We start from the raw sequence: 13,057 nt of genomic DNA on the forward strand, positions 1-13,057 counted from the left end.
TATCCTAAAAAATTTACGATAGACTTTCAAACTTTTTTTCTTTTATTTTTAAGAATTTCTTTAAATTTAGAAAATTACAATACAAAATTAATATTTCTTGGAATTGATAAAATATTTATTAAAGAAAAAAAATGTTTGCATGTATCGAAATGATAGTCTGCGCTTACGTCATCGCCTGGCTTAGATACTATACTGCACTCCTTTCCATCCAAGGGATGTAGAATTTTAAAACTTTTTCAAGTTCAAGATACAATATAATATTCTTCTATATGTTATAAAAATTTTTAATATTATGACATAATGTATGTAATAGATCCTGATTATATTCATATAAATTTTAATATTTTTATAATATATAACTTTTCAAAAAAATGTCAAATTTATGATAAAAAGTTTAAAAATGAATTAAGATTAATTTTTAATATCAAAATTTTTGATATTATTTTATAATAAGTACTATGTTAGTATGTTAATTATACAAAATTATATTCATATCGATAATCCAAATGAGTAATCGTATATTTCGCTTGATTGCAAATAATTAAATTTTAAATTTTAATAATTAAATTGAAATTTATTAAATAAATTAATACTTAATATTTTTACTATTTTTAATTATGTAATAGTGTGATTACTATTGTATAAATCTAAAAATATATAAGTGTAAATACTTACTTTATCGATTGTAAGTATGTATGTGTCCAGATCAAATTCCACGTGCTTGACGCTAGAGTATATCATATAGAAATGGCGCTTGTACATCGAGTTAATATAAATTTTGGATTCATATTAAATACATTTTATTGTAAATGTATAGTAAACATAAAAAGATGTAAAACAGACTATAATCTTAAAAATCAGGCAGATATCAAGTATGGTATGGTTTTAAAATACCAGTTTTAAAAAATTATATTTCTGGTCCATAACCTCATTTATATAAATGATTACACTTTCATAATAAATTTTTTTTATTTATTTCGTCTTTAAATTTATTTTTTTATTTCATAATTAATTTATTAATATAATTTTTTAAATTTTTATTTTAATGACATAATCATTTCATTAAATTTATTATAGGTTAGAATTTTACTTATATTTTATTTATTTACTTTTATTAATTTATTAATCATCTAATTGAAATTTTAACATTGAATATATAGTACGATTAACAGATATATGTCATACAATAAAAGATTATAAATAATTTAAAATATCAAATAGAATAACTAATCTTTTTTAGTTAAATAATTTAAGTATAATAACAAGTATTATTATAAAACAACATTATTATAAAAAATATTGTTTAAAAATGTTAATATATTAAATATGTTAAAAAATCAAAAGTAAATTAAAAATAAAAAATTTTGTAGGTAAAAATATGACATTTGAACAAATGCTTAAATTTAGACAAACTCAAGCAAAAAAATCTATTTTAGTAAGGGTAGCAGAAAATTATATTAATGATTTGGAAAAATTTTGTACAAAATATGTGAATATTGAAAAAATGTTCTTTTATAATACAATAAATGATAGAGTAAGTATCTTCTGTGATTTTTATTTTATATTTGTTAATTTGAAAATTGACAATGTTAAATATATATTTGAATAATTATGTATATTATATTTTTTTTAGTGTTTTCTATTAATAGAATTAAGAGCAGAGAAAGATGTGGAAATTTTTAGAAATTTAGCTTCATGTAAAATAAATTCAGACTATGCTCACTCTGTTACACCATTATTTTTGTATAAAACTAAAAATTTAACAAATACGTCAAAAAATTCAACAATATTTAAACCTCCTAATTTCAATCAAATTAAAAAAATATTAGAATATAAAAACTCTGTAATATATAAAACTAATTATAAATTGAATATAATAATACATATTAAAAGTTATATATAATATGTATAATATTTAATTAATTAATGTTTTTAGATATCGGAACAAATGATTTCTCTTTACAATATGTTAAAAATTACAGATTTAGATACAAGGCTGAGATTTTTTACTGCTGAACAAATTTCTTATTATTTATCTAGATTATTTACCAATATAAATGTCATACCATTTGGATCTTCTGTTAATGGTTTTGGTCAAATAGGATGTGATCTTGATTTATTATGTAAAACATATGTCTCAAACATTATAAATAATGTAAGTATAAAAATATAATTTTATAATGATTTAATTTTGTTTTAATTTTATAGAAATTGAAATTTTCTTTCAGTCTTCAAAAAATTTTTTGTACATGACACAACCTGTCCATCTTACAGAAAGGAATGAACAGAAAGAATTCTTGGATGCAATAGGCACAGTAATAAAAATTTGTATTCCTGGTATTAATGATATAAAAAAAATTCTTGAAGCACGAGTTCCAATAATTAAATTTTTTAATCAAAATACAAATATGCATTGTGATCTCAGTAGCACAAACGTGTATGTAGTAAATATTTCTTATCTTTATAAAATGTATGATTGCTTTTGAAACTGTATAAAATGTATACAGAGTTGCGCTACATATGTCTGAATTGTTATATGGATATGGAGAAATGGATTCGCGTGTTAAACCACTTATTTGCACTATTCGTAAATGGGCAAGAAATATGGATATAACAAAGGAAATTTCAGGGCATTGGATCACGAATTTTTCCCTTACTTTGTTAATTATATTTTATTTACAAATAAAAAATATATTACCTTCTTTAAATGTAATAAAATATTACATAAGTAAGTATAAATATTAAAAGAATTTTATATATTTATTATATTAAATTTTATATTTACAGAAAAGTCAAAAAAAAATTGGCATTCTGAGTGGAAAAATTCTATAAATTATAATAATGACTCTTTAAATAATCTCTTATATGGATTTTTCGAATATTACAGTATTTTTGATTTTAAAATGCAAGCAATTTGCATAAAAGAAGGAAAACTCAAACCGAAACAAGATTTGTCACCGCTTTATATTTATAATCCATTTGACATAACATTAAATGTTAGTAAAAATATCACGATATTTGAATTAACGCGTTTGATAGACCACTTTCGAAAAGCATTGCAAATATTAGTAGAATCAAATGAAAGGAATGCTCTTATAGAATTAATTAATTTGACATCATTGAAGTCGACAGAGATAAACCATATATACAATTATGAAATTATAAAATCAACTAAAATTGATGATATTAATAAAGATAGTAATAAATTTAAGCAAAAAAATTTTTTAAACGAATCTATAAACAAAATTAATATTAATGTTTTAAAAACAATGGAAAAGAATATAATAAAGTAATAATAAATATATAAATTTTAATTAATTTATTCGCAATCAATTTTTTCTACAGTTTATCCAATTTGTAAGTATAATTTTTTATATAATTTAATGATATAAGAATCATAAAAAGATAAAAATATGGAATATAAATTTATAGCAATGAACTATATTTTATATATATTTTATTAAACAAAAATAATAATATAATTCAAATTAGTACAATCAAATCTGTATCAAGTAGCATTAAAATGTATAACGCGTAATTCTTATTTTCATTCAATGTATATTTCAATGTAATGTTTATAGTGTATATAATGTACAATAATATAAAAAATTTTAATATATTATATTTTTACTGCATTTTTTCAATGAATCAATTATAAAAAGATAATTTTTATGAGAATAATCATTGATGTATATATTGTATATGTATCTTTCATCAAATCATTAAATAATAAAAATTGATATAATAAAGGAAAAGAATATATTAAAATTAAATTAAATATTAGTAAATTCATTGCATTAAATAACAGTCAAAATATTTACCAACAATTGAACAACTTTATAGTTTGTAACTTGTATATTTCTCTATTATCAGCAATTTGACATTTTTTATGTATAATTAATCGTGTACATGTACTATAATTGTAATTCATGATCTATATAAAGATCATGATATCTTTTTAATCCTTTAAACGATTTATTTAATTCCTATGAAAAACTTTCGTTTTTCATAGTATAAGCTGTATATTTTTCGTAATACAATTACCTCAAACATTTTATATATATATATATATGTGTGTAATTGTAAAAACATTTAATGCACCTATGCAATTAGAGCATATTGTGGAATAGACGGTGAATTCTTGTGCATTTGGCAAATTACAAATACACTTGTAATTAGGCTATTTTTCTTATCAAGATAAAGTACTGGTTACTTTAATCTCTTATATATAATCGATGATCTGTTCATCGTTAAACTATAGAGATTTGGTATATATTGTATAAAGTACTTTGAATTTATTATATATAAATTCTAATTTTTATGAATCAATTTTGAACAATTTATAAAATTTATTATTTTTAATCCAATTCCAAATCCAAATTAAAGAAAACGCGCGATTTGAGCAGCATGGAAAATTATTTCTCCATTTTTTAATTTTTTTCCTTCTTGTTTATCTTTTTATTCTTTTTCATAATAATAATAATATTAATAGTAATAGTAATACCAATAATAGTATTAATTAAATCCTAACTTCGTGTATACCACATATAATTTATCGATGTCTCTCTAATCCTAATTCGAGTCTCTGAATGTTTTATGCACCATGTAAAGATTGCATCAACAACAAGAGTACCATTTATCAATTTTAATTTTTTTTTTTTTATATATATGTATACATAATGTATTGTTTTTATTTTACTATTGGCAGCATATTATGACCTTCGGCGCTTCAAAGTGCAATCAAAATACTGTTCAATAAAAAATTGAGGACTGCTCTACGTTGAAGGCTGGTTGACCCTGAAACAACTCTGACTAGACATACATGGGAGTAAAAATTACCCGAGCAATTATACGAGATGATTATATAAAAAATATTAAAAACAGTTCTTGGTCCAAACCCAAAAATAAAATTCGAAAAAGTTACAATATTTCATAAAAGTAAAAATATGCACTTGTCGAAGGTGCTTTCAATGGCAGTTTATAGCGATAAATGATTTCTAATTCGTAAAATTATTTTCATTTAGTATTATATACATTACACGAAATGCCCTTTCTATTTTTTTTTTTTTTTTATTATTATAACATCTCTAATAAAACGTTCAAAATATTTGGAAAAAAAAATTTTTGTAGTACCATTTTGCATAACAATATTTTTTCCTACCAATAATAATGTGCCATCGTAAACATACAGTCTTTCGATAGTACTTTCTCCGATGTATGCTAGGCATTATTTTGGAGGGTATTAACTCTCCCGGATAGCCAAATGCAAATCAAACTACCAAAACAGTCTAATAAATACTTTTATTTCGATTTAATTTTCTTTCTACTTAAAATCTACTTCCGCACTTTGACCATCCGGGCTGGATACCTCTTGAAAAAAACTCCTTGTAACCTTCATCGCGGATCTTCCTCGAACAAGATTGATCAACAATCAGTTGTAATTAATTTGTCTTGCTCTTCCGGTGATGGCGATGATGGTGCATATGACGATGATGTAGATGCGATCTCGTTTCCTGCACGGCTGCCACCAGCGTCCTCACCGTTTCCTCGTGTCCCTCGAAACTATCTGTTTTCTTCAATTGGCTAAGAGACGAAGCTCCACCCTCAGTAGTCGTTACGCTGCGTTTGCTTTTTGGCCGCGGAAATGTTTCCCAGGAACGCTGCTTCTGCACCAGAGACGATGACTTCGGTGTAGATCCGATCAAAAGAACCATTGTTTTCCTGGGATCCTGCGCGGATTGACCTACCGTCCCATCAATGATGCTCGACCGCCTGCTTCCTGAGCCAGTGGTACTTAGGCTGTCGCAACTTGCACGACGACGTCTCCTTATTTCTGTCTTTTCATCCGCATAGAATACATCCTCCGAATCACTGGCTGGATACACTTTGGTTCCTTTGCCTGCAGAAATTGATTGTTCGTCAGGAACTGCATGTACTTGAGCCTGAACGCGTTTTTTTGCCTCTCCAGTGCTGGATGCCTCCGAAATTCGTTGATATTCTCCTTCTTCGCCTGTTAGAAATATATGGATGATTTAAATGAATGAATCAGAATGAATTAAATCAAATATATCTATCTCATCATACATTTTTCTGTGAAATGAATTATGTTGATATTTTAGAGAAATTAATGTTATAAAAAATTCATTTTGATTTGATTTAAAATATTTTTAGAACAGAAAACTAAGATTTTGATTAAGATCCAATGCAAAATATTTGTTTCATTAAATAAAAGAATTTGAAAAAGTATATATTATTTTAAAAAAAAAAGTATTATACAAAAGATAATTAAAGGATGGATTTAATTGGACCTTATATTTATGGATTATTTTAATTATATATTATGTAATTAATTATTTTGATAGAGTTCCAAATGAAAAAAATACTTGAACTGTATAACATTAAAAAATTACTACATATTCCATAATATTATTTTAAGTATGATAATGTAATATCAATTCCAATTCTTCGCACGTTGGCTTATTCTGATTTACTCTAAGAGTTTCTGTTCATTAACTTAATTGATTAGCTGATCTGATTTTAAATGATAACTTAACTAAAAATAACATTTAAGTGCATTTATCATTCCTAAATTAAACGCGATAGTACAATAATTCTTGCGTACATTTATCAGAATTTTATTTACATCAATCTATAAATACTATCTACATAATTTTTTAATCATTAAAGCATTAAATTTTTTCTAACGCTATTTAGTCGTACATATAATCCTTACAGATTTGTTCTTACCAGCCGTATGCGACTGTGGTTGCTGGGAATCCGTACATCTTTCCGTTTGATCAAGTCCTTCGGCAGAATTGTCTCCGCTGCCACCCTTCAATGATCGATACAAAGAACGTACTTTGCTGGCAGACCAGTGACCAGGCGGTGTCTTTGGTTTTGTACTATCGGGAGATTTTCTTGGTCGTCGACTCTGACTACGATCGCGACTTTCCTCTCTCCCTGGTGACTTTTTACGATCTTCTTTACTTCTAGCTTTTTCAATCAACTGACTAAGCACTCCTCTTTTGGGATCTGTAGACTTGGCTGTTCCATAAACAACGATATTTCCACTCGAATCCAAAACAGCTTCGACACCACCGGAAGGAGTACGACAACGTGTCGGTACCTCTTTGGTTTCTAAATTAAAAATTTATATATATTCTTAAAATTGAGACACATTGTAACTAAAAATATATACCTTTCATGTAAAGTGCATTATCAGCACTGGTAGCAGTAGTGCGCGAATGTCGATGATCCTTAGTTGGAGCTTGAGTTTGTGGTTGCGGGGGTTCCTGCATTTGTAATCGTGCCAAGTGATCCAATAACGCCTGTAAATGCTGATTACTGGCTACATCAGAAGCTGTCATGCTTACTTCACCAGCACTCACTCCAGTTGCAAAGGATTTTATAAATGGTTCTAATTGTTGAGCAAGATTTTGCAATTGTTTTACCTGACTTCTCAATGATAGAATATCATTCATCTAAATAAAGAAAAAATATATTAATCAAGATGTTATAGAAGATATTTTTACTTTTATCAATAATAAAATCTGAAGAATACCTGTGAATGGAATATTTCTTTTTCTATGTGAATTCTACATATCTGTTCATCCCAAAGCGCATCAAACACATTTCTAAGACGTTCTAGTTCCATTTGATAATGCTCTAATTGTTGCTCTAATACTCGACAATCTCTTGCCACTTGTTCGTAACGTGTGCCTAACGGAGGTGTGTTGGCTCTTCTCAAAAGTGCTACGTCGCGATGCAATTCCCCTAAACGTTCCTTCACTGTGAGCAACTGTTGATTCAATTCCTTTAACTGAGTATCAAATGTTCGGCAGTGATTGGAAAACGGTCCACCGTCGGTCCCACTCTTGGTCGGAATCCTCTGAGCAGATTTGCTGCTCTGCTTGGAAAAGAAATGCTTTACGTAAACGCCCGGTCATTTCTTCCTAGCACATCAGACGTGTATATAAATATATACGGGTCTGAATAAAGAGTCTGATACTGACTACCACATCATCGGCTAAGAAACTAACAAGAAACGAAACGTTTTCACGTCTGCCAAGAACAGTCAATTTGCTACAAGAATGACTGTATTCTAATCTGGCTACTAACTACCACCATACGATTAAGTACAAGCCACATCATATATCGAGTAAAATCCTGTAAACAAAAATACTTACACAGAAGTGTGCGCGAGAAATGCAATGAAAAAGAAACTTGTAATATGAACGTAAAGATGGAATTTTGTAATCGAGGTGACCGAGCTAAATGAGTCTAGATACCTGAATCACTGGCGGATCCTGCTGAGTCATCGTGTGAGTTTGATCATATAATGATTCTTTCGGAGTCTGTGCTTGACCCACATATGGTTGTAGTGCACGAGCAAATTCATTCTTATAATTAGTCTTCAAATGCGCGGTCAGCAAAGGTGGCCTCGATGGATATCCTAATTGTGCGACTCGACTAAGCCGGTCTAACATTGGATGGGCTAGCTCGAGAAATTGATATTTCGTGGCACCGCTTGTGAAGGCGGTGCACAGCATTAAATGCATCTGCAGTACAGGTAGTGCGCTACCTAGTGATAACAATTGACTGCGAACCATCCTCTCCTTCGTTTCAAACTGTCGTTGTAACTCCGTTAAAGCACTTCCATGTGTTTTTGTTATAGCTTCTTGCATTCCCTGACAGAAAGAATTCAATGTTCTCTTTTCGGAATCCAAACTATGTCGTAGTTCATCCAATTGTGATTTTAAAGCCAATACTCCATCCCGCACACCAGCTTGTAGTTCGCAGATAGAATTAACAGCTCGTTCCATCTTCTTTGATGCCTGTTGCCAGGCAGTTTCGATATCAACGCAATGAAGTCTCGCATCTGCAGGAGTATCGCGAAAACAAGTAGCGCACAGCATGCATTTGGCACTTTGACTGTACATTATATATTGTTCTCCATGGGTAGGGCAACGACGTTGGGTATCCTTGGCGCATTTGCTCATATGCAGCACTTCATGGGTAGAGAACATCTTTGCTCGGTGGGTATGCTCCCTACAGTGTGTACACAATGCTTGTCCTGTATATATATAAGAATAATTTTAAGTTCTTAGAGCAGATGATACTACTTTTTAATACACAAGATAGTAAAATAAATTATTTAATATTACTTGTAACGTACCACATGTTGTACAGAAAAACATAGTAGATTTGTCACGCTTATCACAATTGGCACAAGGTGGATTTTCAGAATTTGCCAATTCAACTAACTGACGTATCAGCTGATCGGGCGGTGGTAGTTGTGCTCCATCTTTTAGTTGTGTCTGTTGCCTATATAAAATAATATATTTAAAATTTACAAAAATAAAGGATTGTTAAAGATAAATTTAATAGTAATGAAAAAGATATATATTTTAAGTCTTGCAAAATAAGAATATTATTATAGATTATAAAAATGGATTCTAATGAAAATAATATATAAAAGAAAAAAAATGTCAGAAAACTATTATAGCAAAATGGAAAACTAAAGAATTTTATTCTGCATAATAAATTAGAATCGCACATACTTTACAATAAAGAGATATTGTCAAATCAAGTATGTATTTACAAGATAATAATAATCTATAAATAATATAAATAATAAAAATAGATTCACATCTAGATTTTAATACATATTTCAATAATATTAAATATATTAATTAAATAGTTTTAAATAGAGATTGAACTATACATTCTATTGTACAAATATAAAAAAAAATTAGAATATTTCATAATTTTATCCCTAAAATTGAAATGAAATTGTATAAAGCAAAAAATTATTATAAAAAATTAATTAAATATAACAAATTTTCTCATTATACTTGGATTTAAATCTACATATATAATTGAACTAGGAAATATAATGACATGCACATTGTAGCCGAACCTAAGCCAGACCTGGGATCATCACCCACCCTAAGGACGCCATGCAATAACAGTCGTTGTTATCTACCCGCAGATAGGACAGGAGACTTTTCCCTCAAGATGAGGGCCACGAATGCAGCGGGCACAAAAGGTGTGAAAGCAGGATAGCAGGCAAGGCTCGTTATAATAGTCATGACAGACGCCGCAGATGAGAGGATTCCTTGGACCGCCACCAGTTACTCCTGTTGTACCATCATTCTCACCGACGTCGATACCGTCAACTGTTGTCCCCGCCGAGTTCGCCATCGTCGGCCAAACCAACGGCGGCCACCTAAAAATGAGAATCCAGAATGTGCTCGACAATCGCGTCAGTAGTTTTCTTCATTCTTTTCTCTTTTTTATATTCATAAATTCATCACAATTTAATAAAAGCAGATAAAAAACAACGTACGACTAATTAAAACGATCGGAAAGAATGTTTACCCTAAGACCGTTGGCCCGCCCGCCGCAGAAAACCCTGATGGATAGTTTATCGGCTCGTCATTCTGACGTAGTATGATGGGCGCAAACCCTCAGTTGCGCCTGACGATCGACTCTGACGTCACTGAAATGCCACCAATCTCACCCCTCCACTAAGGATGCTAGTAACGGAGAAAAGAGGACAGGCTGCTGCTGCTGCTGCTGCACACGCTGCTGCGTGGTAAGGCTGCACCGATCTGCACACAGGGTAGCTATGACGTAAGTGTGCAGAGGCAGTGATGTATGTATATAAATTCATTTACAATACATTTTTCACTTTTTCCTTATAATTTTTCAAGAAATTTAATAATTTCTATAAAAATATATTTGAAAATCTACTTATATCTGAAATTTTAAAAAAATTTAAAAATGATTAAAATATTAAAATTTCTGTAAATACTTATTTTTTCTTATTTATTCAATATAAATATAGAAATAAATATATTATAAAAATTAAAAATGTAAAGCAAAATTATTTTTTTTATAAATACAAAATAATGATAATTGTATTATTCTGAATAACAATTTAATGAATATAACTTTCACTATCACCTATGTAATTTAACATTTATAAACACCTGTTACAAGACACGATGAAACAATATAATAATATATTATTTAGTAATATAAGATATAAAAATTACAAGTAGAACTTCAAATGTTTTTTTCAAATGCTCTATAAATTCTCAGAGAATCTTTTAATCTATCACTAACAGATAAGGGTGCATATAGTATGTATATACTCGATCTATATGCGTGAGAGTATCACTTCAACCCCTGGTTCAACTACTACATCACATTTTCTGCACTCTTGCAGAGATTTACATATATAGTGAAACATAGAGAATCGTTCATCTATTATTATATTGTAACTAGCTTCAGGTATAGTTTGGTATATGATGACCGATAATTAGATATTTAAAGAAAATATTCCGTAATATCGGCTAATTATTATTAAAAATCTAATAATTTTTTCTTATGGAATATTACAGTAGAATATTCAAAAGAAACTTTGAATAAAAATTGTGATTCATTTAGTAATAATCATTTTAAGATAGAAATGTTGGTCATTATGCGTCGATATCCCTAGATCAGGGATGCATAAAATATATCATGATTTCAAGATATATGAAATGTATAAAGATAAAAGTAATAAAAACTAATATTAAAATAACCTAAGAACTTAAAATGCGAATACTTTTAAAAATTAAATTTTCTCGCTTTTTATTTCTCTTTTATAAAATAATAATGATATTATATATATTATATATTATATAAAAATATTATACTATATATACTATATATATTTATGATATAATTTCATTATTGAATATTCATTTATTTTATGTGACTAATTTATAAAATTAACCTATAAATTAATATAAAAAATAATAAGTAAAATATATTGAATAAAAGTTTATAGTTAATATTTTTTTCCCTTAAGATAAATATGAAAAAAAATTATTTTTTTACAAGATAAACAAAATAATATAATATAATAACAAGATTTCATTTCTTTTTGTTTATTTGATGTTTTTAATTATTATTTTCAACTTGAACATTTAATCTGAAAATCAGATCAATATATGTTAACTATATAATAAATTTGAAACTATTCCACAATTTTCTTTGATCACGCACATATTTTTTGATTTAGTCAGATAAAAATATCAATAACGAATAATAGTAACAACTAACATCAAAATTATCTGATGAGGGTAGAATAAGCCGCCAAAAATCGCGGAATATTAACAGAAGCATAGAATATACAAAGAGGTTATCTGATAAATAAAGACAAAGAAAAAGAATAATGGAAAAAGGATAGTGATAGAATAAAAATTGCAGAATCAACGCCATCTTCACAGTACCTCAAATGAAACACACATAGAAAAGACAACAAATAGTGAAAGAAAGATAGAGATAAGATAGAAATTGAATATCAATGCCATCTCTTAGATATTAAAGATACTTCTTTAATAAAGTATGATACGAGTAAAGTATGATATTATGAATTAATATGAATAAATTTACGCCATCTCTCGAATATTTTTAAAAAAATATTTTCTTTAATATTCTAGAGATGGTACTTAATAGCAATTCTTACTCTATCTTTATTTTCTACTTTTCGCTTTCCTTATCTACATTTGTTTCATTTGTGGCATTCTAGAGATGGCGTTGACTCAATTTTTATCTATTCTGTCTTTTCTTTTATTTTTTTTTTCCTTGTTTGTGACATCACAGAATCCTCTTTAACTTCATTCTATAATCCTATTAACATTCGATTTTCAATTAAAAATTGTATACTCCTTAGATAACGTTTTCAATTTGATACAACATACATAAAAGTATTTCATATATAAAATATGAAAATATATAAATAAAAAAAATAGATAAAAAATATATATGTTATCCAAATAATATTGTTGATCAACTTCGTGATTTTATACGAATATCACGAATATCAAGAAAATATGATACATAAAAAGCTAGCATATTACATTTTTCTAGATTTTTACACATTTTATACTAATTTTTTATATATTTCTTAAAAATTGTCATATTTTTAGAGATAAATCTTTTTATCATTTTATTTAATTTTAATTATATACTTATTTAATAATTATTTTATATAAAAAAATAA

The 13,057-nt window shown here is 27.7% G+C and overlaps 2 protein-coding genes across 9 annotated transcripts; one reads left to right on the forward strand and one right to left on the reverse strand.

Annotated features, from left to right (window-relative positions):
- Positions 1-747: 747 nt before the first annotated feature.
- Positions 748-3,293, forward strand: LOC122711196 (poly(A) RNA polymerase, mitochondrial). Its single transcript, XM_043929732.1, has 7 exons — positions 748-877; positions 1,371-1,534; positions 1,634-1,843; positions 1,937-2,155; positions 2,229-2,437; positions 2,508-2,728; positions 2,788-3,293. Exons 1-7 carry the CDS (start codon positions 748-750, stop codon positions 3,291-3,293), a joined length of 1,659 nt encoding a protein of 552 aa, XP_043785667.1.
- Positions 3,294-3,901: 608 nt separating this feature from the next.
- Positions 3,902-11,244, reverse strand: LOC122710992 (RING finger protein 207-like). Of its 8 annotated transcripts, XM_043929311.1 has the most exons (10): positions 10,995-11,241; positions 10,381-10,613; positions 9,986-10,228; positions 9,176-9,324; positions 8,289-9,073; positions 7,562-7,909; positions 7,199-7,481; positions 6,748-7,137; positions 5,748-6,010; positions 3,902-5,666 (listed from the first exon to the last, which is right to left on the reverse strand). In XM_043929311.1, exons 3-10 carry the CDS (start codon positions 10,201-10,203, stop codon positions 5,442-5,444), a joined length of 2,661 nt encoding a protein of 886 aa, XP_043785246.1. In that variant the 5' UTR covers positions 10,204-10,228; positions 10,381-10,613; positions 10,995-11,241; the 3' UTR covers positions 3,902-5,441. The 8 variants fall into 8 exon arrangements, with proteins under 8 accessions (XP_043785246.1, XP_043785244.1, XP_043785245.1 ...); XM_043929309.1 differs by having other exon boundaries at positions 3,902-6,010; positions 10,349-10,613; positions 10,995-11,240; XM_043929310.1 differs by having other exon boundaries at positions 3,902-6,010; positions 7,562-7,906; positions 10,995-11,194.
- Positions 11,245-13,057: the final 1,813 nt, after the last annotated feature.

The sequence above is a fragment of the Apis laboriosa genome, unplaced genomic scaffold, assembly GCF_014066325.1.
Source record: "Apis laboriosa isolate Shangri-la unplaced genomic scaffold, ASM1406632v1 scaffold16_cov148, whole genome shotgun sequence".
Taxonomy (NCBI): Eukaryota; Metazoa; Arthropoda; class Insecta; order Hymenoptera; family Apidae; genus Apis; species Apis laboriosa.

Coding starts and splice junctions, on each gene's coding strand:
- LOC122711196 (XM_043929732.1), top strand. CDS start 748: ATGGCGCTTGTACATCGAGTTAATATAAATTTTGGATTCATATTAAAT. Junction 2,438..2,507: donor GATCTCAGTAGCACAAACGT/GTATGTAGTAAA, acceptor AAATGTATACAG/AGTTGCGCTACATATGTCTG. Junction 2,729..2,787: donor TGTAATAAAATATTACATAA/GTAAGTATAAAT, acceptor TTATATTTACAG/AAAAGTCAAAAAAAAATTGG.
- LOC122710992 (XM_043929309.1), bottom strand. CDS start 10,203: ATGGCGAACTCGGCGGGGACAACAGTTGACGGTATCGACGTCGGTGAG. Junction 9,074..9,175: donor GTTTTTCTGTACAACATGTG/GTACGTTACAAG, acceptor ATATATATACAG/GACAAGCATTGTGTACACAC. Junction 6,011..6,747: donor ACCACAGTCGCATACGGCTG/GTAAGAACAAAT, acceptor TATTTCTAACAG/GCGAAGAAGGAGAATATCAA.